Source organism: Schistocerca piceifrons, chromosome 9 (genome assembly GCF_021461385.2).
Source record: "Schistocerca piceifrons isolate TAMUIC-IGC-003096 chromosome 9, iqSchPice1.1, whole genome shotgun sequence".
Taxonomy (NCBI): domain Eukaryota; kingdom Metazoa; phylum Arthropoda; class Insecta; order Orthoptera; family Acrididae; genus Schistocerca; species Schistocerca piceifrons.
The window spans coordinates 196,794,235-196,821,166 of NC_060146.1; the positions used below are offsets into that span (position 1 = coordinate 196,794,235).

Below are 26,932 nucleotides of genomic sequence, written 5' to 3' on the forward strand. Positions count from 1 at the left end.
GATTCCGGGCCTCGAGGAAGGAAGGATCGGGACGGGACAGGAGATATTTGTAGAGACCGGGTGGGGAGGAGGAGGAGGAGGGAGTGGGGCCTGGTGGGGAGACGTCCATGGCATTTTGGGGTGGGGATGGGGGGCGGGGTGGAGCCTTTTTAGGAGCAGAGGAAGTGGAGGCGCCACTAGTGCGTTTGACAGCGGCAGATGGGCGGGTGGTGATATGGGGGACGGGAACGATGGGGAGGTGATGGGAAGGGACAGATCCCGGCACGGATGCAGCAGTCGGCGCCGGAGATAGTGACTGTGACGGTGCAGGCGAATGAGTCAGCGATGGTGATGGCGACGATGATGACGGTGGTGGCGGTGGCGGCGGTGATGGCGATGGCGACGGGGAGAGCTGGGCGTGGGCAGTGGCCCGACGGGCCACCACCCTAGCCGGAGCTGCAGTGACAGGCTGGGGGAGTGGGGGGAAAGGATCAGAACGAGAGGAAGAGGCGGGAGATGGGGAGACAAAGAGCGAGGGCGAAGGGATAGAGAGGAGGGGAGGGATGGAAGGAGGGGGGTGGGACTGGGCACACCAAGTGATAAAGGTGGAGGCGGCGGAAGGGGACGTATACACGATGGCGGTGGTGGTAGTAGTGACGGTGGTGGTGGGGGCGGACATGACGACAAGAAGAAGAAAGAAAAAACACAGCACTAAAAGGACAGGACACACACTGGGAGACGACGGACGGCGACGGACGGCGACGGCGACGGCGACGGCGACGGCGACGGCGACGGCGACGGCGACGGCGACGGCGACGGCGACGGCGACGGCGACGGCGACGGCGACGGCGAGAGGCAGGGACGCTGCTGCCGCGGACGGGGCCGGGGCGGCGGCGGCGGCGGCGGCTGCTGCTGCTGCTGCTGCTGCTGGCTGGACTGTTGCTGGCTGGACTGCTGCTGCCACCGGAGGGCTGGCTGGCTGGCTGGCTGGCTGGCTGCGGGACCACTGCTGCAGGCCGGGACCGGGAACTGCTGCTGCTGCTGGCTGCTGCTGGCTGCTGGCTGGCTGCTGGCTCCTGGAACCCCTAGCACTTCGATGAGCGCGAAAATTGCACTATCGAAGGGCGGTAACCTTCCGGTGTACCGCCGGAGAACGCGGCGATCGAGAAAATCGGATGAAGCTTTTATACTTTGGAAATTCGTTGCTGGGTGTTACTTGTATAATTGAGCGTCAGATACTAAACTTTAAACTAACAAAGATAATGAAAAACTGATTACAACATCAGAATCTTAGCGCTAGTAATGGTAATCTACATGTTTCTTTCTGAGAAATCATAGTTCATCTGGCTACTATTAATTTCTGTACGACCTGTGAAATGTCTGCCATTAAGGTTTCACAAAGTCCGCCATCTTTGGCACTCGAGGTCGCCACAACTCGCCCGTTACCTCACTACTTCTCGAGCTTGGACCGTTCACACTTTCTATTTTGCTTTTTATTTCACTGTACAGTACACCTTCTTCCTGTTTTCGTGCTTGATCTATGTTCAGCTTTTCGCAGTCTGTACACTGGGCCCCCTTACCACTAGATCTGAGGGGGATGCGATGGGGAGTTTCCCATGTAAGAAGCAACGCGAACCATATGATAATTAGTCGCTCTTCCGCGGTGCACGTAATACTGAGGGAAACAACTGTTTCACACCGACCACGGCACGCAGTACACCCTCATTCCCGTGGCACGACAAACACACTCTCGTTCTCAGTCCAGACTCTTCGTTGATGTTTTTTCTCTGTCGATCTATCGGTATGTTTCTACAGCTCAACATATCTCGCTTAAAATTACACTTTCAAAACTTTACGAATACATCGATTTATATTGTAACACAAAATTGCAATCTCACATTATTCTGTTCAAGGGAAAATTTTTAAATAACGTGTTAATAAACGTGCGAGTACACAGCACCAGAAAAAATGAAAATAGGAATTACATTCACGACGACTACATCTCGACCCAATGTTTGAAAACATGTATCCAGCCTCGCTTATCCGCAGGACAAACAGGTTATATTCAAGGAAAAGGAACTCGTGAACAGTTTCTCAACGTACGACAAGGAATTGCGAATCCTTGGGTTCTTGTCTTGTCTGCTTCCGTGACTATAGGAAAGTCTTTGACTGCATTGTCTGGGAAGAGTTGTGACAGGTACTTCAGAGTTTGGTGTCTCACCGCACTTGACAGTACTTGTAACACTTCCGTCCTGTCGGACGTGCGTTAGCTCTATAAAGCCTGTACTGTAATAAGTTCACGGGCTTCACCTTAAAAACAAGGATTTTAGTACATAATTTGACCGCATGTACCTAATGGAAGCAAGATCGAACCTATACTCAGTTAGTAACTACAGTGATGCGCCAGGCAAATGTAAAGTATAATTACGCGTTCGCATGGACAAGAATTTCACACAGTAAATATTGCCAATGATTAATAATTCGGTCGCCAGCCTAATTAGGCATTGAGTGAGTTTTCCCTGTACAAGTGGGTGCAAGTACAAGCATTATGACACGTAGTAATGTTGCGTTTTATAGCAAAATTTGGAACCAGAAAGAATCTACTGAACTAAAGTTTTCTTCTTTTGTACTGATTTGGACAAACTAAATCTACACAACACCACACAGCAATGATTACTACGAACTGCATTTGTATATTGATCAGGCTGAAATCAGGCATAGATTACCCTAGAATTAGCAATTTTGAAAGCATACATACAATGTCACTATTAAAATCGGTAAAAACACTAATACACTTAGGTTTATTATAGAAATTAACTTTACTGTTCAAATCTAATCAGTACACTTCAAGATGTGAAAGAATGGGCAAGAGAAGAGGGGGGGGGGGGGGGACCCTGAAACTGTTATGGTCGTTATACTGAAACTATTAAGTCCTGAAGGTAAATTAACACTCAAAATTATCAATCTGTGGATAACTACTCTTTTGTCTCGCTTCTGGATTAATTAATTGTCATTATTTCTGTCACACATTAATTAAATAACATCGCTAGCTCAATTCAAAATTTATCTTTCAATTTAATCACACTGTTGTTCTTTACGAACATTTGCATTAACACACCTAAATTTAAACGTCTTTATAGCATAGATTGGTTTGCAGATAATTTAATACTAACTGTAAACTTTCAATTCGGGATACTCGGGTTGCACAATACGTGGTAAGGACCCTATCTAGGTCAGTGATAAGGATAAGTAACGGCTAAGGCAATTCTGGTAAAAGTCACGTTATTATTGAACAGTTAAAACAGTTTCGACACTGGTCCACACAGATACACTTCTAAAGATGAAATAAATGTTTGACCTGTGCACGTCGGTGCGGCGGATGGCGGGCAGCGAGATAGCGGGCAGCACAGCACACATACAAGCACGGCTAAGGCTCTCACTGCATCGGCACTTTCTTTCTTCTTAGCGTCGTAATCTTTCCAATTTTGTGCCTAAGGATATAGCCATGCCAAGTAGTCGTCGGAATCGGCCCATCCGAGGCTCAATGGAATCCACTTTTCCTAGATAGCCTCCTCGGTACAGTACATGTTCCTCTGACCGATGCCCAACTCCGACTGTTACACTGAGCCCGTTGTGCCGAACCGCGCCAGTGTGCGTTTTCCCGCGCTCGCCTGCATCCACCTTTTCCCGCTCCCCTACAGGTAGGGTATTCACCACAGGTTTTCTACTACACATATTCTAATGCATTACCTACGTATGGACCAAGTGTATAAATTACAATTTTCACATCATACAATAGTTTTAACATTAAATACACTTTCCTTTGGTTATCAAATTGCTTGAAATCTAACATAAATAATAACATTCATTTCAAAAGTTGTTTACAGTTTCTTTAACACGACACGAAAAGAAAAAGAAATTCAAAACATTACTTATATTACTCTACATAAATTCAGAAAGAAAAATTTATCTAAATTCACAAAGAAAAAAATTATTATAGGTACAGTTGTTATTGTTACATACTGATCCGAAGTTCACACAATAATCACCTCGCAGATTCGAAGACAAGTGCTGGTACATCTGATTTCTTCAGCGTATCAAAAAGAGTCAGAGAGGGTTGAGTTTTATGCCCCCAACTGTAGAATATTTATAAAGAAAATTTTATATGGAATGGTGGTGATGGTTGGACTAAAGCCATCTCAATTGCTGGTAGAATTTTTAACAAGCTCCGATTTTCTGTGGACACCGTACCTGTACACAGCAGCGAAAATGAAGTTGCTGAGCTGTTAACAACAGTAAAGGACATTAGTCTATCATATGGGTTGGACCTCAATCTCAACAAGACGAAATTCATAATAATTGGAAGAGGAGTATAGGCCCAGCTCACAGGTCGATTAAAGGAACTGGAAGTCTTTCATATATCTTGTGTCAAACATCTGTGACACGGCAAGGTGTGAAGATGAGATAAGAAGACGGATCACGCTAGAGCGAGTGAATATGAAGGAAATCACCGTGATTTCGCAGAACAGATCAATAACGAATATCTCAAACTTGCGACTTGTTGGAAGACTCGTGTTTTCCCTTTAGTTTTATGGTTGCGAGTAGGGTTGTTGGCAGAATATTGATAAGCCCAAATATAGATATACCTCCCAAAATGTTTCGATATATATCGGTGACATATCTTTCCCAGCTGTATCGATATCGCTATGACAATATGGAGTGGTGATATTTTTATCTATACACTACTGGCCATTAAAATGGCTACACGAAGAAGAAATGCAGATGATAAACGGGTATTCATTGGACAAATATATGATACTAAAAACGACATGTGATTACATTTTCACGCAGTTTGGGTGCATAGATCCTGAGAAATCACTACCCAGAACAACCACCTCTGGCCGTAAAAACGGCCTTGATACGTCTGGGCATTGAGTCAATCAGAGCTTGAATGGCGTGTATAGGTACAGCTGCCCATGCAGCTTCAACACGATACCACAGTTTATCAAGAGTAGTGACTGGTGTATTATGACGACACAGTAGCACGGCCAACATTGACCAGACGTTTTCAATTGGTGAGACATCAGGAGAATGTGCTGGCCAGGGCAGCAGTCGAACATTTTCTGTATCCAGAAAGACTCGTACAGGACCTGCAACTTGCGGTCGTGCATTATCCTGCTCAAATGTAGGGTTTCGCAGGGATCGAATGAGGGGTAGCGCCACGGGTCGTAACATTATCTGAAATGTAACGCCCACTGTTCAAAGAGCCGTCAATACGAACAAGTGGTCACCGAGACGTGTAACCAATGGAACTCCATACCATCACGCTGGGTGATACGCAAGTATGGCGATGACGAATACACGCTTCCAATGTGCGTTCACCGCAATGTCGCCAAACACGGATGCGACCATCGTGATGCTGTAAACAGAACCTGGATTCATCCGAAAAAATGACGTTTTACCATTCGTGCACCCAGATTCGTCGCTGAGTACACCATCACAGGCGCTCCTGTCTATGATACAGCGTCAAGGGTAACCGCAGCCATGGTCTCCAAGCTGATAGTCTATGCTGCTGCAGACGTCGTCGAACTGTTCGTGCAGATGGTTGTTGTCTTGCAAACGTCCCCATCTGTTGACTGAGGGGTCGGGACGTGGCTGCACGATCCGTTACAGCCATGCGGATAAGGTGCCTGTCATCCCGACTGTTAGTGATACTAGGCCGTTGGGATGCAGCACGGCGTTCCGTATTACCCTCCTGAACCTACCAATTCCATATTGGATCTCGACCAACGCGAGCAGCAATGTTGCGATACGATAAACCGCAATAGCGATTGTCTACAATCCGACCTTTATGACAGTCGGAAACGTGATGGTACGCATTTCTCCTCCTTACACGAGGCATCACAACAACGTTTCACCAGGCAACGCCGGTCATCTGCTGTTTGTGTATGAGAAATCGGTTTTCTCATGGCAGCACGTTGTAGGTGTCGCCAGCGCTGCCAACCTTGTGCGAATGGTCTGAAAAGCTAATAATTTGCATATCACAGCATCTTCTTCCTGTCGGTTAAATTTCGCGTGCGTACCACGTCATCTTCGTGGTGTAGCAATTTTAATGGCCAGTAGTGTATGTTGCTGTTGTTTCCAAATTGTAGTAAAACATAATTTTACTTTCACTGTGTGAAGGAGTCTTACTACTTTTTGAGCTCCCATCACCTGCAGTATTTCTCCCTTCACCGAAGTATAGGAGGCACAAAGAGGAAGTCCGAATGCACTAGCTGATGGTTGGGTCAATTAAACAACAAGATTTCCGATGTTGAGAGATAGCACACCAGCTGTGTGCTATTTCTTCACATCGGCATTATTAAAAAGAATTTGAAATAGATGACCACAATGTAAATGACGCGATTGGGCGGAGACGTGTGTGTGGGGGGGGGGGGGGGGGGGGGATGGGTATGCTGACGTAATCGGCGCTACCAGCAGAAACTGCAACGTTTAACTTCATCACGCAAATTTGACACTGCAGCTGCTAGGGCGCTGGCGTTTGCAGAAATGGGAAAAAACAGGGAAGTCGACAAGGAGTGTTCTGGGCAAATCAGATATGCGACGAAACCCAGCGACGGACCCGTCGGTCACCTTATATTGTGCCTCTTACATACAGTTAGCAAAGTGGTTATCACCAAGCGGGAACGCGCATCGTTTTCTTTTTAATTCTCGCTATAAGGGTGATAAGCTGGTAGCTAGCTTGTTGATGTACAGAGTATCAAATTATAAATCAATACTTAAATATATAGATCTAAAACCGGCTGTATTTTTACAATACTCACCCGATATATTTATAGGCCCGTACGTATCCACGTTTTCCGTCGATATATCGACACATTTTTCGATAAGTCGGTGGCCTCTAACGATATGCTTTTAATATCAATATATCGGCTTTCCGATATTTTTGAAAATATCAACACTCCTAGTTGCGAGACACGCACTCTTAAAGCGAGAGACTAACAGCGCATCGAACCGTGTGAGCTTTGGTGTTGGCGCACGATGCTGCACGTAAAACAGACCGAAAGAAGAACAACCAATAAATTCTGCAGTTCTATGGCCAAATTGTGAGAAGAGATGGAGAAAGTCTCGAAAAAATAATCATGAAAGGTCTAAAGCACAAGACCGGAGGGAGGAGCAACGACCGGTTGCAGAGATCAAATCAAGGACATCTCTGGTCTGCCTCCCCAGAAGGTTCTGAGAGAAGCTGGTTACTGGCCAGGGTGGAGACATATGGGTAATAGAGTCACGATGCTCAGCAATCAGCACAACGATTTGTGATGGTGATGACATGAGGCAAACAGGAACATAGCTGTAGGAAAAAATAAATTTACAGTACTCATCCTGAAATAACTTTTTCGATTTATAAAGAAAGTAAAGTGGAAAACAAGGAAAAAGAAAGCACAGCAAAAAGGGAAAAAAATCTAGATCGTGTTATCTTCACATACTGTTGCTACCTAGAAATAATTGGAACTCTCTTATCTGTTGTTATAGGTTGAAAATTGTCTGTATTTAATAAGACATCACTAGACACTTATTTTGGATTCATGTTGCAATGGCTGTAGAAAACTGAGTGTTAATCCATATGCCGGCCACAATTTCAATGTTACGTGATAGCGCTACCTATAAGTGTAAGTTAAGACTGGCTGCTGGTTGCGAATATTATGCCAGTAATCTGAATTTTTCTCTGTGTTTCTCAGGATACGCACCCGAATGATGAGGTACTCAGTACCTGGATTAATCACGTGGAGCATATGAGGGACATGCTGCACGTGAAATTAAGGGGTTGGGTACAGGATATGCAATACGTCAGCGAGCAGACAGCGAATTACAAGGTGGAAGAAGACAAGGAGTCGCCTGGGAAGTATATAGTAAGGTATAAACCAGTGTACATTGCAACCTATGTTAGACTCAATGTTGTGTTGTGCCGGCCGGGGTGGCCGAGCGGTTCTAGGCGCTACAATCTGGAACCGCGCGACCGCTACGGTCGCAGGTTCGAATCCTGCCTCGGGCATGGATGTGTGTGATGTCCTTAGGTTAGTTAGGTTTAAGTACTTGTAAGTTCTAGGGGACTGACATCCTCAGATGTTAAGTCCCATAGTGCTCAGATCCATTTTTGATCCAGTTGTTCTCAATCTATCATACACACGTGTAGGGTGAGTACGTTGGGGATATCTTTCAGCGAATAACTCTCTAGATCTCACTGAATTTAGTTGGCAGTCTCTGTAAATGAGAAGCATATCGACGTATTCTTCGAAGGAATACGTCTTTCACATTCGCTTGATTCGACGATACTAGTCATGTCGTTCCCATTAGTGATGTATTGTGAAACCGTCGAATGGTGTTTACATATCGATGCCACGTTAGATGGATGCGCCGTATTCGGCGAATATTTACTATTTGCATGATATACGAGAGAGAATTGTCAGAGCATGAGCTGCGATAAGTGCCGAAGTGATAAGGAATATCACTCAGTACATGATAAGAAGATTGCAGCACTGCATAGTTACCAATGATCATCACTTCGAATATCTTCTGTAAATGGTCGCTTATACCACATAGACGTGAGGCAATACTGACCCTACGACTTATCTTAGAAGAAAGATTAAGGAAAGGCAAACCTACATTTCTAGCATTTTTAGACTTAGAGAAAGCTTTTGACAATGTTGACTGGAATACTCTCTTTCAAATTGTGAACGTGGCAGGGTTAAAATACAGGGAGCGAAAGGCTATTTACAATTTGTACAGAAACCAGATGGCAGTTATAGGAGTCGAGGGACATGAAAGGGAAGCAGTGGTTGAGAAGGGAGTAAGACAGGGTTGTAGCCTCTCCCCGATGTTATTCAATCTGTATACTGAGCAAGCAGTAAAGGAAACAAAAGAAAAGTTCGGAGTAGGTATTAAAATCCATGGAGAAGAAATAAAAACTTTGAGGTTCGCCGATGACATTGTAATTCTGCCAGAGACAGCAAAGGACTTGGAAGAGCAGTTGAACGGAATGGACAGTATCTTGAAAGGAGGATATAAGATGAACATCAACAAAAGCAAAACGAGGATCATGGAATGTAGTCGAATTAAATCGGGTGATGCTGACGTAATTAGATTAGGAAATGAGACTCTTAAAGTAGTAAAGGAGTTTTGCTATTTGTGGAGCAAAATAATGGATGATGGACGAAGTAGAGAGGATATAAAATGTAGACTGGCAATGGCACGGAAAGCGTTTCTGAAGAAGAGAAATTTGTTAACATCGAGTATTGATTTAAGTGTCAGGAAGTCGTTTCTGAAAGTATTTGTATGGAGTGTAGCCATGTATGGAAGTGAAACATGGGCGATAAATAGTTTAGACATGCAGAGAATAGAAGCTTTCGAAATGTGGTGCTACAGAAGAATGATGAAGATTAGATGGGTAGATCACATTTCTAATGAGGAGGTATTGAATAGAATTGGGGATAAGAGGAGTTTGTGTCACAACTTGACAAGAAGAAGGGACCGGTTTGGAGGACATGTTCTGAGGCATCAAGGGATCACCAATCAATTTAGTACTGGAGGGCAGCGGGGAGGGTAAAAATCTTAGAGGGAGACCAAGAGATGAATACACTAAGCAGATTCAGAAGGATGTAGGCTGCACTAGGCACTGGGAGATGAAGAAGTTTGCGCAGGATAGAGTAGCATTGAGAGCTGCATCAAACCAGTCTCATGACTGAAGACCACAACAACAAAAAACACATTTTTGATCTTCGTTGACCTTCAAAGACCTTACTGTTACACATCATTGGATTCGTCTCGATAGCCACCGTCAAAAACAAGTGCCAAACTATAGCATCCCATTTAAAAAACGAAGGTGAGCTTCATATCTCTAAAGCGACCCCACCGAGCAACAAAAAACCAACGTCATATTGTGACCCCTGTTTCCCCATGCAACATATGTCCCAAAAACGTTTCAGCTACTATCATACTTTCGGTTTTATTCTACCAGGCACCCTGTACACAGGGTGGTCAGGAAAAGTCTGAAAAGCGTCTAAGGGTGTTACAGGGCAGGTTGCACTCAGAAATAAACGTCACAAAGAAAATTAGACACATTGCGCTGTTTCTGAGTTAATTAGCACTGAAGTTATCCAGTCAAGTTACTGAGTGTGCAGCATCAAGAAACGGGGTTGCCGATCGTGTTCTTGGTTTGCTTTCCCGAAAACCAAAAAAATGATATAAAAATGGGACATGTGATGGTGGTAAGCATCGAACCGACTCAAAGGTTGAGCAGTTTCGTGTGCTGCCATCGACGCTGACATCAACTGACGATAATTATATCTGGTGGCGACTGTCTGACTGTCTGACTGTTTAAATTCAGTGCTATTATCTCGGAAACGGCGCTAGGTATCGAATTATTTTTTAAAGAATTATTTCTCACGACAATATACCTTGCAACTCCATCACAAACTTTTCAGACTAAGTCTCACCACCCTGTGTAATAAAACAGAAGGAATAGATATAATTTACATAATGGCGGGTAATAAAACAGTAGCCACATAAATACAAAACCACGGAGCCGTTCACACTCGACGATAATCCACACTACAAACTGTTGACACGACGCACTAACACTGATGATGTCGGTGGCACATGTGAACGATGGAGTGTGACGGTGGTCACTAAACACAAAACACGGCGGCACACACGAGAAACGGATGGCGATGATCTCCGGCGCGCGAATGTTCACGTAACGTGTGCGAGTCCGGGGACCTGCCAAGAGGGTGAGAAGGGTGAGGGGGAGGGAGATGGGAGAACAAAGATGCCAATGGCAGAGGAGATGGGACGAGGAGTAGAGGAACGGGGGTAGGGGAAGCCCGGGGGAGGAGTGGGGAGAAAGAGAGGAGGGAGGGAAGGAGGAGACAAGGGAAGGTGGGTGCCCAAAGGAACAAACACAGGAAGAGGGGGGAAGGATCAAATTTGGTAGGAGGGGGAGCTGGCGGAAGCCACCTTGGGAGAGGGTAAGGAGGGTGGAGAGATGAGCAGGTGGGACGTGGGAATACAGGCGCAGCAGCGGACAGGGGTGGTAAAGGATAGGTGAGACAAGCGGGTGGGGAGGATCGAGTTTACGGGAGGTGTAGAGGATCCGTATCTGTTCGAGGAAAAGTAGGAGGTGGGGGAACGGAATTAGGTCGTACAGGATCCGCGTGGGGGAGGGGAGACGGATGCGATAGGCGAGGCGGAGGGCATGGCTTTCAAGGATCTGAAAGTAGGGGGGGCGGAGATCCAGGCCGGATGGGTGTAACAGAGGATAGGGCGGATGAGGGATTTATAGGTGTGGAGTATGGTGGAGGGGTCCAGACCTCACATACTGCCGGAAAGGAGCTTGAGGAGACGGAGACAGGAGCGTGCCTTGACTTGGATTGTCCGGAGATGGGTGGAATAACACAGAACATAGACATTCGTGTACGTCTTCTGCGGATGAAAAATGTATGCTGCTATTGTCGTTCGTTAAAGATCCATGCTTTATGTAGATAAATAGCAGAACCTGTTGGCAAAGATAAAAAATTACATCAACATTTGTTTAACGTTATACAGGGTGCTCCATTGATAATAACTGGGCCAAATATCTCACGAAATAAGAGTCAAACGAAAAAACTACAAAGAGCGAAACTTGTCGCTTGAAGGGGGAAAGCCGGCCGGAGTGGCTGAGTGGTTCTAGGCGCTACAGTCTGGAACCGCGCGACCTCTACGGCGCAGGTTCGAATCCTGCCTCGGGCGTGGATGTGTGTGATGTGTTTAGGTTAGTTAGGTTTAACTAGTTCTAAGTTCTAGGGGACTGATGACCTGAGAAGTTAAGTCCCATAGTGCTCAGAACCATTTGAACCACTTTTTTGAAGGGGGAAACAAGATGGCGCTATGGTTGGCCCGCTAGATGGCGCTGCCATAGGTCCATCGGATATCAACTGCATTTCTTAAAACAGGAACCCCCATTTATTATTACATATTCGTGTAGTACGTAAAGAAATATGAATGTTTTAGTTGGACCACTTTTTTCGCTTTGTGATAGATGGCGCTGTAATAGTCACAAACGTATAAGTACGTGGTATCACGTAACATTCCGCCAGTGCGGAAGGCATTTGCTTCGTGATACATTACCTGTGTTAAAATGGACCGTTTACCAACTGCGGAAAAGGGGCTATTGTAATCAAAATGCCCAACGGGCGTGTGCTATGTATGCTGCTCGGTACCCTGGACGGCATCATCTAAGTGTCTGGATAGTTACGTTATTTGAGGAAACAGGAAGCGTTCAGTCACATGTGAAGCGTCAACCACGGCCTGTAACAAATGATGATGCCCAAGTAGGTGTTAAAGCTGCAGTCGCGGCTAATCCGCACATCAGTAGCAGTCAAACTGCGCGAGAATCGGGAATCAAAACGTCGGTGTTGAGAATGCAACATCAACATTGATTGCACCCGGACCATATTTCTATGCACCAGGATTTGCATGGCGACGACTTTGAACACCGTATACAATTCTGCCACTGGGGACAAGAGAAATTACGGGACCATTACAGATTTTTTGCACGCGTTCTATTTAGCGACGAAGCATCATTAACCAACAGCGGTAACGTAAACAGGCATAATATGCACTATTGGGCAACCGAAAAATCCACGATGGCTCCGACAAGTGAAATATCAGGGACCTTGGTGGGTTAATGTATGGTGCGGCATTATGGGAGCAAGGATGATTGGCCCCCATTTTATCGATGGCAATCTAAATGGCGCAATGTATGCTGATTTCCTACGTAATGTTCTACCGATGTTGCTACAAGATGTTTCACTGCATGAGAGAATCCCGATGTACTTCCAACATGATGGATGTCCAGCACATAGCTCGCGTGTGGTTGTAGCGGTATTGAATAGCATATTTCATAAGAGGTGGATTGGCCGTCGAAGCACCATACCATGGCCCGCACGTTCACCGGATCTGACGTCCCCGGATTTCTTTCTGTGGGGAAAGTTGAAGGATATTTGCTATCGTGATCCACCGACAACGCCTGACAACATGCCTCAGCGCATTGACAATATATGTGCGAACATTACGGAAGGCTAACTACTTGCTGCTGAGAGGAATGTCGTTACACGTATTGCCAAATGCATTGAGGTTGACGGACATCATTTTGAGCATTGATTGCATTAATGTGGTATTTACAGGTAATCACGTTGTAACAGCATGCGTTCTCAGAAATGATAAGTTCACAAAGGTACATGTATCACATTGGAACAACCGAAATAAAATGTTCAAACGTACCTACGTTCTGTAGTTTAATTTAAAAAACCGAACTGTTAGCAACTGTTCGTCTAAAATTGTGAGCCATATGCTTGTGACTATTACAGCGCCATCTACCACAAACCGAAAAGAGTGGTCCATCTAAAACATTCATATTTCTTTACGTACTACGCGAATATGTAATAAGAAATGGGGGTTGCTACTTTAAAAAACGCAGCTGATATCCGTTTGACGTATGGCAGCGCGATCTAGCGGGCCAACCTTAGCGCCATCTGGTTTCCCCCTTCAATCTAGACAAATTTCGTTCTTTGTAGTTTTTTTCGTTTGACGCTTATTTCGTGAGATATTTGGTCCGGTCACGATGAATGGACGATCATGTTTATCACTGTAGCTCATCACAAGGAAATACCTTTACTTAAAAAAAAAAAAAAATACACGACGGTTCTAGGCGCAGTCCAGTAAGCAGTTTTAATCTGCCAGGGAGTTTCAAATAAGCGCACACATTCCGCTGCAGAGCGAAAATTCCATCATGCACATTTTTACGTTCTTGCTTGCACTGTACATGATTTGGCGTGTTTGTTTTATTTGCTTTTAACGTTCAACCTCGCTGCTTGTGCGTCAACAGGCTGCCGCTGTTGAGTGATCGCCTGCTGTCGTATCACGCGCCGTACATCGCCTTTCGCGACGACTTCAGCGCGCAGTGTGAGAAACAACAGCCAGAGGCGTCGTCAATGTTCGCTCTCGCCGACGTGCTCTACAGCTTCTACTACCACCTCTGGTTAAGCGAAGCTCGAAGTTTCCTGCCGCTTTACGAAGTTCATTACCGTTTGACCCGCATGCCTGAAGTACCAAATGAACGTCCTATCTACATCAAAGGTAAGTTTGATTCTGGGATACACGCGCTTCACGTTTATGCACCGAAGGCTGTTGACTCTACTGTCATTCGAGGAATCAGGTACAAAAAACACCTGTAGATATTCACTTTTAGATCTTCCGCGATTTTCTACACCACGTAAGATGATTGCGATAGTTGCTCGTGTACTTTCCATCTTCCATCTTTCGACTGGCTGGCAGCTCTCCATCTCTGTTTGTCTCTAGCTTACACTTCATTTCCACGTGACGTAGGTTAGAAAATTTAAAAAGGGAAATGGATAGGTTAAAGTTGAATATAGTGGGAATTAGTGAAGTTCGGTGGCAGGAGGAACAAGACTTTTGGTCAGGTGAATACAGGGTTATAAATACAGAATGAAATAGGGGTAAAGCAGGAGTAGGTGTAATAATGAATAAAAAAATAGGAGTGCGGGTAAGCTACTACAAACAGCACAGTGAACGCATTATTGTGCCAAGATAGATATGAAGCTAACGCCTACTGCAGTAGTACAAGTTTATATGCCAACTATCTCTGCAGATGATGAAGAAATTGATGAAAAGTATGATGAGAGAAAAGAAATTATTCAGGTAGTGAAGGGAGACGAAAATTTAATAGTCATGGGTGACTGTAATTCGAGAGTAGGAAAAGGAAGAGAAAGAAACGTAGTAGGTGAATATGGATTGGGGGTAAGAAATGAAAGAGGTAGCCGTCTGGTAGAATTTTGCACAGAGCATAACATAATCATAGTTAACACTTGGTTCAAGAATCATAAAAGCGGGTTAAATACATGGAAGAATCCTGGAGATACTAGAAGGTATCAGATAGATTATATAATGGTAAGACAGAGATTTAGGAACCAGGTTTTCAACTGTAAGACATTTCCAGGGGCAGATGTGGACTCTGATCACAATCTATTGGTTATGAACTATAGATTAAAACTGAAGAAGCTGCAAAAAGGTGGGAATTTAAGGAGATGGGACCTGGATTAACTGACTAAACCAGAGGTTTAACATTAACAGTAGAAATCCATTATTCTTTCGGAAAATATCATGTAAGTGTAAAAAAGTTGTCGAATGTTTCCAAAGAGATAGTGTCGACAGCATTTGAGATATATATACCACATAAATTAATAAGTGATGGTACCGACCCCCCACGGTACACAAAACGGGTCAGATCGTTGTTGCAGTAGCAACGAATAAAGCATGCCGAATTTAAAAGAACGCAAAACCCCCAAGATTGGCCAAGTTCCACAGAAGTTCGACATGCATCGCCTATTTCAATGCGAGATGCTTTTAATAATTTCCACAACGAAATTCTGTCTCGAAATCTTGCAGAAAACCCAAAGAGATTCTGGTCAAATGTAAAGCACACCAGTGGCAAGACGCAGTCAATACCTTCACTGCTCGATAACAACGGTGAAGCCATTGATGACAGTGCCACCAAAGCAGAGTTATTAACACGGTTTTCCGAAACTCTTTCACCAAAGAAGGCGAAGTAAATATTCCTGAATTCCAATCAAGAACAACTACCAAGATGAGAAACATAGAAGTAGATATCCTCGGTGTAACAAAGCAGCTTAAATCACTCAATAAAGGCAAGGCCTCCCGTCCAGATAGTATACCAGTCAGGTTCGTCTCAGAGTATGCTGATAAAATAGCTCCATATTTAGCAATTATGTACGACCACTCGCTCACAGAAAGATCCGTACCTAAAGACGGGAAAATTGCTCAAGTCACACCAATACCCAAAAAGGGAAGTAGGAGTAATCCGCTCAATTACAGGCCTATATCACTTACGTCGATTTTCAGCAGGGTTTTGGAACATATACTGTATACGAACATTATGAAGTACCGCGAAGAAAACGATTTATTGACATATAGTCAACACGGATTCAGAAAATATCGTTCTTGTGAAACACAACTAGCTCTTTGTACTCATGAAGTAATAACTGCTATCGACAGGGGATGTCAAATTGATTCCATATTTTTAGATTTCCAGTAGGCTTTCGACACCGTTTCTCACAAGCGTCTTCTAATCAAACTGCGTGCCTATGGAGTATCGCCTCAGTTGTGCGACTGGATTCGTGATTTCCTGTCAGAATGGTCACAGTTCGTAGTAATGGACGGAAAGTCATCGAGTAAAACAGAAGAAATATCCGGCGTTCCCCAAGGAAGTGTTATAGGCCCTCTATTGTTCCTGATCTCTATTAACGACATAGGAGACAATCTGAGTAGCCGTCTTAGATTGTTTGCAGATGATGCTGTCATTTGCCGTCTTGTTAAGTCATCATATGATCAAAACGACTTGCAAAATGATTTAGATAAGATATCTGTATGGTTCGAAAAGTGGCAATTGACCCTGACTAAAGAAAAGTGCGAAGTTATTCACATGAGTACTAAAAGAAATCTGCTAAATTTCGATAACGCGATAAGTCGCACAAATCTGAGGGCTGTAAGTTCAACTAAATACTTAGGGATTATAATTACAAATAACCTAAATTGGAACGATCACATAGATAATATTGTGGTAGAACAAACCAAAGACTGCGATTCATTGGCAGAACACTTAGAAGGTGCAACAGGTCTACTCAAGAGCCTGCTTACACTACGCTTGTCCGCCCTATTCTGAAGTATTGCTGTGCGGTGTGGGATCCGCATCAGGTGTGACTGACGGATGACACCGAAAGAGTACAAAGAAGGGCAGCTCGTTTTGTATTATCGTGGAATAGGGGAGATAGTGCAACAGACATGATACGTGAATGGGAGTGGCAATCATTAAAACAAAGGCGTTTTTCGTTGCGACGGGATCTTCTCATGAAATTTCAATCACCAGTTTTCTCCTCCGATTGCGAAAACATTGTGTTTGCACCCACCTATATAGGGAGAAATGGTCATCACGGTAAAATAAGAGAAATCAGGGCTCGCACAGAAAAAATTCAGTGCTCGTCTTTCCCGCGTGCCGTTGGAGAGTGGAACGGTAGAGAGACAGCTTGAAGGTGGTTCACTGAACCCTCTGCCAGGCACTTTATTGTGAATAGCAGAGTAATCAGACGTAGATGTAGAAGTACGGGGCGTCCCACTCAAATCTCCCTGGTTTCAAAGACCCAGGAAGAGAAGACACAGTAGATACAATGTAAAATGCACATTGTAGAGCATCTCAAATAATTTATTTGTTCATCGTGAATACACCTCTACATATGAACCACTTGTAGCACGAAGAATATAGAGTCTACATTCAATTTCTTGCCGAGTTCTTTGTAACATTTCCTCTGTTACTGCTGCAATCGCATTTGTGATACGATGTCGCAAAGCAGGAATGTCGTCCACTTTGGTCGCATACACTCGGTCCTTCACGAATCCCCACATGAACAAATCAAGTGGCATAATGTCGGGTGAACGTGGTGGCCAGGCAATGGGTCCTCCATGTCCGATCGAACGATTGGGAAATTTATTGTCCAGGAACTTGTGAACATCCGTTGACCAATGCGGCAGAGCTCCATCTTGTTGAAAAATGATGTTGGGTTCCAAGTCTTGTATCAGAGGGTACACAAACTGCTCCAGCATGTCCATATACAGTGACTCATTCAGTGTTTGTTCCGCAAAGAACAACGGTCCAACAATTCTGTCGTGCATTGGCCAGCACCAGACGTTTAGTTTGGGCCTTTAAGGCTATCACGAACATGTTCAATGACAATGTGCGAATTTGCAAACCCCAAATCAGAACATTATGCCTATTAACACTTCCTGATAGATGGAAGTTGCCTGATCTGAGAATAAACATTTTCCAGGAAGCTGGCATCCATATCAATAAGCTGCAGTATATCCACAGCAAATTGTTATCGGCGTGATTTGTCGTTCGGCGTCAGATGTTGCAGAATTTGCACTCAGTAAGCACACATACGAATACGCTGGTGAACTACACGATGCAATGTTGATCGAGGTACATCAAGTTGCCTAAATGCTTGACGAATTGACTTACATGGGCATCTGAGTAACGTTTGCCTGATGTCCTCCACTGTCTCTTCTGAAACTCCGTAACGTGCACCGCCAGAATGTTTCCGAACACTTGCTGTCTCCAGAAACTTCCTATACCATACCTTAACTGTTTTCACATCAGGTGGATCACATTCATACGCAAGACGATAATTTCTTTGCACAGTAATCGGCGATTTTGTTTCTGCAAACCACACTACTGCTTCCGCGCGCTGCTGTGGAGTCGCCATTTTCACTTCATGCGATCATGCTGCACTCTGGCGACGATAGTTTACACTTCTGACGCGGGAATGTAAATTCTTTGTTATGCTCTACAATGTGGTGCATTTTTCATGTCGTATCTACTGTGGTTTTTCTCTCCTGGGTCCTTGAAATCAGGGAGGTTTGAGTAGGACACCCTGTGCATCAAATCAATTAGCAAAAATTTAAATTACAGATTCTGTAACAGGACACAAAATTCCATTTGTCTTTTAACTAAAACAAAACGAATTCTTTGAACTCTGTAAGCATTATAAATCACCCCAGAGGCCCTTACTGGATTCGACAATAGTTTTGGTTACTTTGAAATCGGTATTACAATAAGAATAGCACTTCAAGCGTCAAAAGTCTCTCTATGTACACTGAGGCGATGAAAGTCATGTGGTGCCTCCTAATACCTTGGTGCAGCAACTCGATGCGCCATGAACACAACAAGTCGTTGGGAGTCCCCTGCAGAAATATTGATCCATTCTGCCTCTGTAGCCGTCCATAATTGCTAAATTATGTGCAGAATTTGCAGAATTTTGTGAAATAACTGATCTCAAGGTTACACCCCACAAATGTTCGATGTGATTCATGCTGGGTAATCTGGGTGCCCATATATGCACTTGAATTGTCTTGAAAGTTGTTTAAACCAAGGGCCAACAGTTGCCGTCTGGCGACATGGCACATTGTCATCCATAAAAACTGCATCTTTGTTTGGGAACATGATGTCCATAAGCAGCTGCAAATGGTCTCCAACTAGCTGAGCATAACCAGGACCCAGTGCATTCCATGTAAACACAGCCCATACAATTATGTAGCCACCACCAGATTTCACAGTGCTTTCATCTATTTCATCTACATCTACATCCATACTCCGCAAGCCACCTGACGGTGTGTGGCGGAGGATACCCTGAGTACCTCTATCGGTTCTCCCTTCTATTCCAGTCTCGTATTGTTCGTGGAAAGAAGGATTGTCGGCATGCCTCTGTGTGGGCTGTAATCTCTCTGATTTTATCCTCATGGTCTCTTCGCGAGATATACGTAGGAGGGAGCAATATACTGCTTGACTCCTCGGTGAAGGTTTGTTCTCGAAACTTCAACAAAAGCCAGTAGCTTGCTACTGAGCGTCTCTCGTGCAGAGTCTTCCACTGGAGTTTATCTATCATCTCCGTAACACTTTCGCGATTTCTAAATGATCCGGTAACGAAGCGCGCTGCTCTCCGTTGGATCTTCTCTATCTCTTCTATCGACGCTATCTGGTACGGATCCCACACCGGTAGCTTTGTAAGTAACATATCGGATTGCCGCAGCGGTAACACCGGTTCCCGTCAGATTACCGAAGTTAAGCGCTGTCGGGCTGGGCGAACACGTGGACGGGTGACCAACCGGTCTGCGAGTGGGGTGCACTCAGCCCTTGTGAGGCTAACTGAGGAGCTACTTGATTGAGGAGTAGCGGCTCCGGTCTCGTAAACTGACATACGGCCGGGAGAGCGGTGTGCTGACCAGATGCCCCTCCATATGCGCATCCAGTGACGCCTGTGAGCTGAGGACGACACGGCAGCCGGTCGGTACCGTTGGGCCTTCCCAGGCCTGTTCTGACGGAGTTTAATTTAGTTTTTTTAGTTTGTTGGCAACATGTGTCCACGGCATTGTTTGGTCAGCGTCAGCCTCGAACTCCAGCTCTTATCTACTGAAACCGGCACTCATCTGACCAAGTCACGAGTTTTACAGTCGACTAGGATCGAACCTATATGGTCAAAAGACCAGGAGAGGAGCTGAAAGCGATGTCGTGCCCTTAGAAAAAGTACTCTCGCGACGGTCGTCTGCTGCCATAGCCCATTACTGCCATATTTCGCCGCACTGCTCTAACGGACCCTTCGTCGTAAGTCCCACAATGATTTCTGTGTGTTGCTTGTCTGTCAGCACTAACAACTCTACGAAAACGCCGCTGCTCTCGGTCGTTAAGTGAAGGTAGTCTGCCACTGCGTTGTCTGTGGTGTAGGGCAATGTCTGAAATTCAGTGTTAACTGATAATGACAAATATTAAAGATGCGCAAACCTAGAAAATACACACACCATTTACGCAAATCTCTCACAAACGGAAATACACAAAATTCTGTCCCAATTATTACTCAGCAATGTTCTTATTACTGGAAAAAAGAAGATTAGGTTTTAATGCCTCGTCGTCATCGAGATAATTAGAACCAGAGTACGAGGTTGGGTAGTGTCAAGATGTGGAGACAAATCTGCCGTGCCCTTTCAAGGGAACCAACCCGGCAGTTGCCTGGAGTGATTTGGAGAACCTAGGCCGGGATGTTCGTATGTGGATTTGAATGAGAGTATAATTTGCGCCGACCGGTGAGGCCGTGTGGTTCTAGGCGCTTCAGTCTGGAACCGCGCGACCGCTATGGTCGCAGGATCGAATCCTGCCTCGGACATGGATGTGTGTGATGTCCTTAGGTTAGTTGGGTTTAAGTAGTTCCAAGTTCTAGGGGACTGATGACCTCAGATGTTAAGTCCCATAGTGCTCAGATCCATATATATAGTACAATGTGCCAACCACTATACTGCCTGGCCAACTTCGTATTACTGCGATGCTGATCAACTTAAAGGGTTTCGACAAATAGCAAGCAGCAGTATAAACTAGGCTATCTTATGGAGAGAGCGTTAAGGGAACTCAATAGCAAAACTGAAATGGTTCAAACGGCTCTAAGCACTGTGAGACTTAACATCTGAAGTAGTCAGTCCCCTGGACTTAGAACTACGTAAACCTAACTAACCTAAGGACATCTTACACATCATGCCCGAGGCGGGATTCGAACCTGCTACCGTAGCAGCAGCGCGGTTCCAGACTGAAGCGCCTAGAGCCGCTCGGTCACAATGGCCAGCTCAATAGCAAAACACAGGGGTTTTCACGAACCGTGGTGGACACTTTGGTAACGCTCTCAAGAAATAACGCCCCGTTTATTTTTGCCACGACCCCCAACCGAGGTAGCAGGAAACAGGCCTAGCCAAACTCCATAGTGTTTGGGAAGTGGCGACTCTCCAGTAACTGCAGACACGCTTTCCAAAGTAAACATCCGCCATCCGTATGTGGCGAACAGACCTCCACAGCTGTAGCTGAGACAGTGTAAGAGAACAGCTGGCAGCTCTAGCGCCCGTTGCCAGCTTTCAGCTGCGAAGCGCCATTGGCTGCTTGAGAAAACAGAAGACGTCTACACAGCTGTGTCAACAGTGAGGCGTTCCCATAGAGACGTTTACAAAATTGCATTACGTTATTGGCTGACGCCAGGCAGCAAAGTTGTCGCACACAGCCCACTCATGCTGACAGGGATCGATTCATGGCGACTCCACGATAGCGAGCTCAGGCTCAGATCCAGAGAGTCTGCGTCCCAGACAGGCAACCCCCAGAAAAACACGTGCGTCAGCTGCACACGCAGATAAATCCCCGGTCGTGGCAAACTGAGCGTGCCACCTACCGACAGGCCAGGAAAAAAAAATTGTAGCTTTATGTCGTTGTTGTTGTGGTCTTCAGTCCAGAGACCGGTTTGATGCAGCTCGCTATGCTACTCTATCCTGCGTAAGTTTCTTCATCTCCCAGTACCTACTGTATAAGGAAACCCAAAGGCGTTCTGCAAGCAGAGGTATTAATATGAGCATATTCACAACTCACAAAATTTTAGTGTCTTTATATTAGCAAAGAAACACTTTTACTATGTGACAAAAATGTCACAGTTGCACCGTTTGACGGCTAGGGGTCCATGAAGGTTTTACTAACGACTGTCTAACATACTCAGAACAACCACATGCTCCATGCATAATGGTTGTAGCCTCAGCCAAACTAGTAACCATCTCTTCTGGAGTGCCTATTCCAGTCTTGTATTCCAAATGCTTTATCTACCCCTACCAAGACAAATCCATAGGAGTTCGGCAGCATCTATAAAACTATTTTCATCACACAGCAGTATGAACACCATCTGTGAACATCATTAGTGCTTCAGTGGTTGTCAACCCGATCTCCACTGGCCACGACCGAGTGTACCAGGTTTCATGGTGGGCGGTAGCCAGTAAGGATTTTAAAAATATTTTAATTAACTTTTGGTGCGACCGGTAGTCGCGTGGTCTAGGGCGTCTTGTCATGATCCGCGAGGCTCCCCCCGTCGGAGGTTCGAGTCCTCCCTCGGGCATGGGTGTGTGTGTCGTCCTCAGCATAAGTTATTTTAAGTTCGATTAAGTAGTGTGTAAGCTTAGGGACCGATGACCTTAGCAGTTTGGTCCCATAAGACCTTAACACAACTTTAAAAAAAAAAGGAAAAGAAATAAATTTAACTTTTCATAAAACTTTGACATGAAGTACATTGTGTGATCAAAAGAATCCGGACATCCCCAAAAACATAAATTTATCATATTAGGTGCATTGTGCTGCCACCTACTGTCTGGTACTCCATATCAGCGACTTCAGTAATCATCAGACATCGTGAGAGAGCAGAACGGGGCGCTCCGCAGAACTCACGGACTTTGAACTTGGTCAGGTGATTGGGTGTCACTTGTGTCATACGTCTGTACGCGAGATTTCCACACTCCTAAACATCCCTAGGTCCGCTGTTCCCGATATGATAGTGAAGTGGAAAGCGTATAGGCCGACCTCGTCTATTGACTGACAGAGACTGCCGACAGTTGAAGAGGGTCGTAACGTGTAATAGGCAGACATCTATCCAGACCATCACATACAAATTCCAAACTGCATCAGGGCCCACTGCAAGTACTATGACCGTTAGGTGGGAGGTGAATTGGTTCAAATGGCTCTGAGCACTATGGGACTGAACATCTTAGGTAATCAGTCCCCTAGAACTTAGAACTGCTTAAACCTAACTAACCTAAGGACATCACACATATCTATGCCCGAGGCAGGATTCGAACCTGCGACCGTAGCGGTCGCGCGGTTCCAGACTGAAGCGCCTGGAACAGCTCGGCCGCACCGGCCGGCGCCGACGTCGTGCCAGGCCTCCCCGACGGACATCGATACCCCTCCTCAGTGTAGCATTCCGTGAAGAATGGTTGTCATTCCCCAAGAAACCTTGCGGCACCTGATTGAACGTACGCCTGCGAGAGCGGAAGCTATCATTAAGACTAAGGGTGGGCCAACACCATATTGAATTCTAGCATCACCGATGGAGGGCATCACGAACTTGTAAGTCATTTTCAGCCTGGTGCCCGGATACTTTTGATCGCATTGTGTATTTGGTAATTAGTTATTTTATATGTTTTAAGTTCCTGTAACTATGCCTTATAAATTTTACGAAGTAGAGTTATTTTCCTAATTCATATGTAATCGTTACTATGGAACAGGTGGGTGGCTAGAAAATGTTACTGGTAACAGAGATACGAAAGTGGCCAGTAGGTGAAAATGTTGGCTACCCCTGGCATAAATCTTCATGGACAGCTATCAAGCAAATGGTCCACCTGTGACATTTATGTCATACAAGGAAGTGTTTCTATCTCTTCTAAGCGCATTAAAATTTTGTGTAGATATTTTTTGTGCCCTATATACAAACGGCTTCTTCTAATTAGTGTTGTTTTGTAAATTTCTCATACATGAACTATATATAATATATCCCATAGATTCCATTTTTATTTAATGAATAAAATTTCGATCTCTAATTTAACAGTTAATTAATAATGTTTCGACATTTCGGCCCCTAATTGAATAGTTTGTAGAACCGGCGCTTGCAACTGACTGCGCAACGATCCCACTGCCGTCAGCATACATTTCGCGTAGGGACCACGGAGACAAGATATGAGAAATTAGGCCTGATACGGAGGCACATACATAGTCGTTTTTTCCTCGTTCTTTTTGCGAGTAGAACGACTAGCTGCGGTAAAGCGTCCTTACGCATCGCACCGTACTGTGGCTTGCGGAGTAAGCATGTAGATGTAGACAGCTAATTGCACAAGACAACTTGCCAATATTTTTGATATAAATGTCATTACTCTGAACTACAGTAAATCTGAGAAATATCTGTGTGGATGTGTGTTAACAAGTGCGGAACGTTCTCAACGACTCTCATGTGACTGCATGGAGTTGAGAAAGAGGGCTCTGTCCACCGAAACACAGTGTACTAGGCTGCCTCAGTAATCAGTCACGATTTATGACGTACTACATTTAGCCCTGTGCAACTAGGTACTAGAAAATACATAGAAGAGCTAAAGTACTGGTCTAGGCATGTGTATTCAATTACAGAGATATGTAAACAGGCAGAGTACGGTGCTGCGGTTGGCAACGCCTATAAAAGACAACAAGTGTCTGGCGCAGTTGTTAGAGCGGTGGTAGGTTATCAAAATTTAAGTGAGTCTGAACGTAGTGTTATAGTCGGCGCAAGAGCGACAGCACACGTCATCTCCGAGGTAGCGACGAACTGTGGATTTTCTAGTATGACCATTTCACGAGTGTGACATGTGTGGTGTCACCGCCAGACACCACACTTGCTAGGTGGTAGCCTTTAAATCGGCCGCGGTCCGTTAGTACACGTCGGACCCGCGTGTCGCCACTATCAGTGATTGCAGACCGAGCGCCGCCACACGGCAGGTTTAGTCTAGAGAGACTCCCTAGCACTCGCCCCAGTTGTACAGCCGACTTTGCTAGCGATGGTTCACTGTATACAGACGCTCTCATTTGCAGAGACGACAGTTTACCATAGCCTTCAGCTACGTCATTTGCTACGACCTAGCGAGGCGCCACATTCAGTTACTATGTCTTCTGAACAGGTAATATTGTGACTCATGTACCGTCAAGAGCGACGTTCATCATTAATGGATTAAGGTTAAGTATCAAACTAATTACGTCCGCTTTCTGAATTCTAATTCCTCGTCATGTTCCAGACCTCACGTTAGTATAGTTCTTCCCTCCTCACGCCAGCCTGCGTGAGCTAAAACGCGTGCATTTCGGCCTCCACTACTAACACGGTGTTGGCTCTTCTGCCAGCACAACAACTTGAATATCAGAAATCCGGTAAGACATCAAATCTCTGACTTCGCTGCGGCCGGAAAAAGATCCTCCAAGGACGGGACCAACGACGACTGAAGAGAATCGTTCAACGTGACAGAAGTGCAACCCTTTCGCAAATTGCTGCAAATTTCGATGCTGCACCATCAACAAGTGTCAATGTGTGAACCATTCAACTAATCATCATCGATATGGACTTTAGGAGCCGAAGGCCCACTCGTGTACCCTTGATGGATACACGACACAAAGCTTTACTCCTAGCCTGGGACCGTCAACAACGATATTGGACTGCTGATGAGTGTAAACATGTTGCCTGGTCGGGCGAGTCTCGTTTCAAATTGTATCGAGCGGATGCACGTGTACAGGCATGGAGACAACCTCATGAATTCAAGCTGGTGTAGGCTTTGTAGTGGTGTGGGGCGTGTGCAGTTGGAGTGATATGGGACACCTCATACGTTTAGATTCGACTCTGACAGGTGACACGTACATAAGCATCCTGTCTGATCACCTGCATCCATTCATGTCCATTGTGCATTCCGACAGACTTGGGCAATTCCAGCAGGACACTGCGACACCCCACATAACCCGAATTGCTACACAATGACTCCAAGAACACTTCTGAGTTTGAACACTTCCGCTGGCCACCAAATTCCCCACACGTGAACATTATTCAGCATTTCTGGGAAGCTGATAAGAAGAGATCTCCACCCCCTCGTACTCTTACGCATTCAGGGACAGCCCTGCAGGATTCATGGTGTCAGGTATTTCGAGCACTACTTCAGACATTACTCGAGTCCATGCAAATTCGTGCTGCGGCACTTCTTTGTTCTCGTGGTTGTGCTACCCAATATTAGGCAGGTGCACCAGTTTATTTGGCTCTTCAGTGTAGCTTCTAACTGAAATAACATACGTATAACCACTGTTAATGTTGACGCATCTGACTGTCTTGCTATCATAAGGGATTCCCTAATTCATAAGTAATTCTCATATGAATGCGTGAATTTCAAAGTATGGGAAAATGTATACGGAAGCGCTCGCGTTAGAGAAACGTGTGGGTAACATGAAATCTAGCTGGTTGGAATTAATTGCACTGATATACAAAACTTATAACCATTTAAAGCTGATTGCACTGTGAATTATCTATCGTATCCTTTCATAAATAAATCGTGCTGTCTACATAGGCTAATTTCCTTTAAATTTAATAATGGATTCTATACCGAAAATAAAACTTTTCGCTCTACGGTCGTGTGTCAGTTCCAATAGTAAATTTACTTAAGTAAACCCTTTTCGTAAAGAAAGTTAGATCCAGCGAAAACTACTATCTTCTGTTGTATCTGTTTGATACTGTATCACGATTACGTTACAACTAAGACCACCGATGTAATTCACCACCTTTACTGGCTTTCTTCTATTTTTCTGTTGCGATCAAAAAAAGTAACTTTTTACACTTTTGTGTATCTTCCCGTTTAAGAGAACTTTTTGTAATAAACGAATTATTCGAATAGAACATCCGAAGTATGCTTCTCATTTAGTTTCAATTAAGAATAA

General features: G+C 44.8%; 1 protein-coding gene across 1 annotated transcript in view; it reads left to right on the plus strand.

Annotated features, from left to right (window-relative positions):
- LOC124716850 overlaps positions 1–26,932 on the plus strand; it is a 74,116-nt gene that overhangs the window by 38,096 nt on the left and 9,088 nt on the right. Inside the window, exons 4-5 of the mRNA XM_047243403.1 lie at positions 7,719–7,894; positions 13,901–14,151. Coding sequence (XP_047099359.1) covers positions 7,719–7,894; positions 13,901–14,151 — 427 coding nt within the window. The remainder of the gene's footprint in view (positions 1–7,718; positions 7,895–13,900; positions 14,152–26,932) is intronic.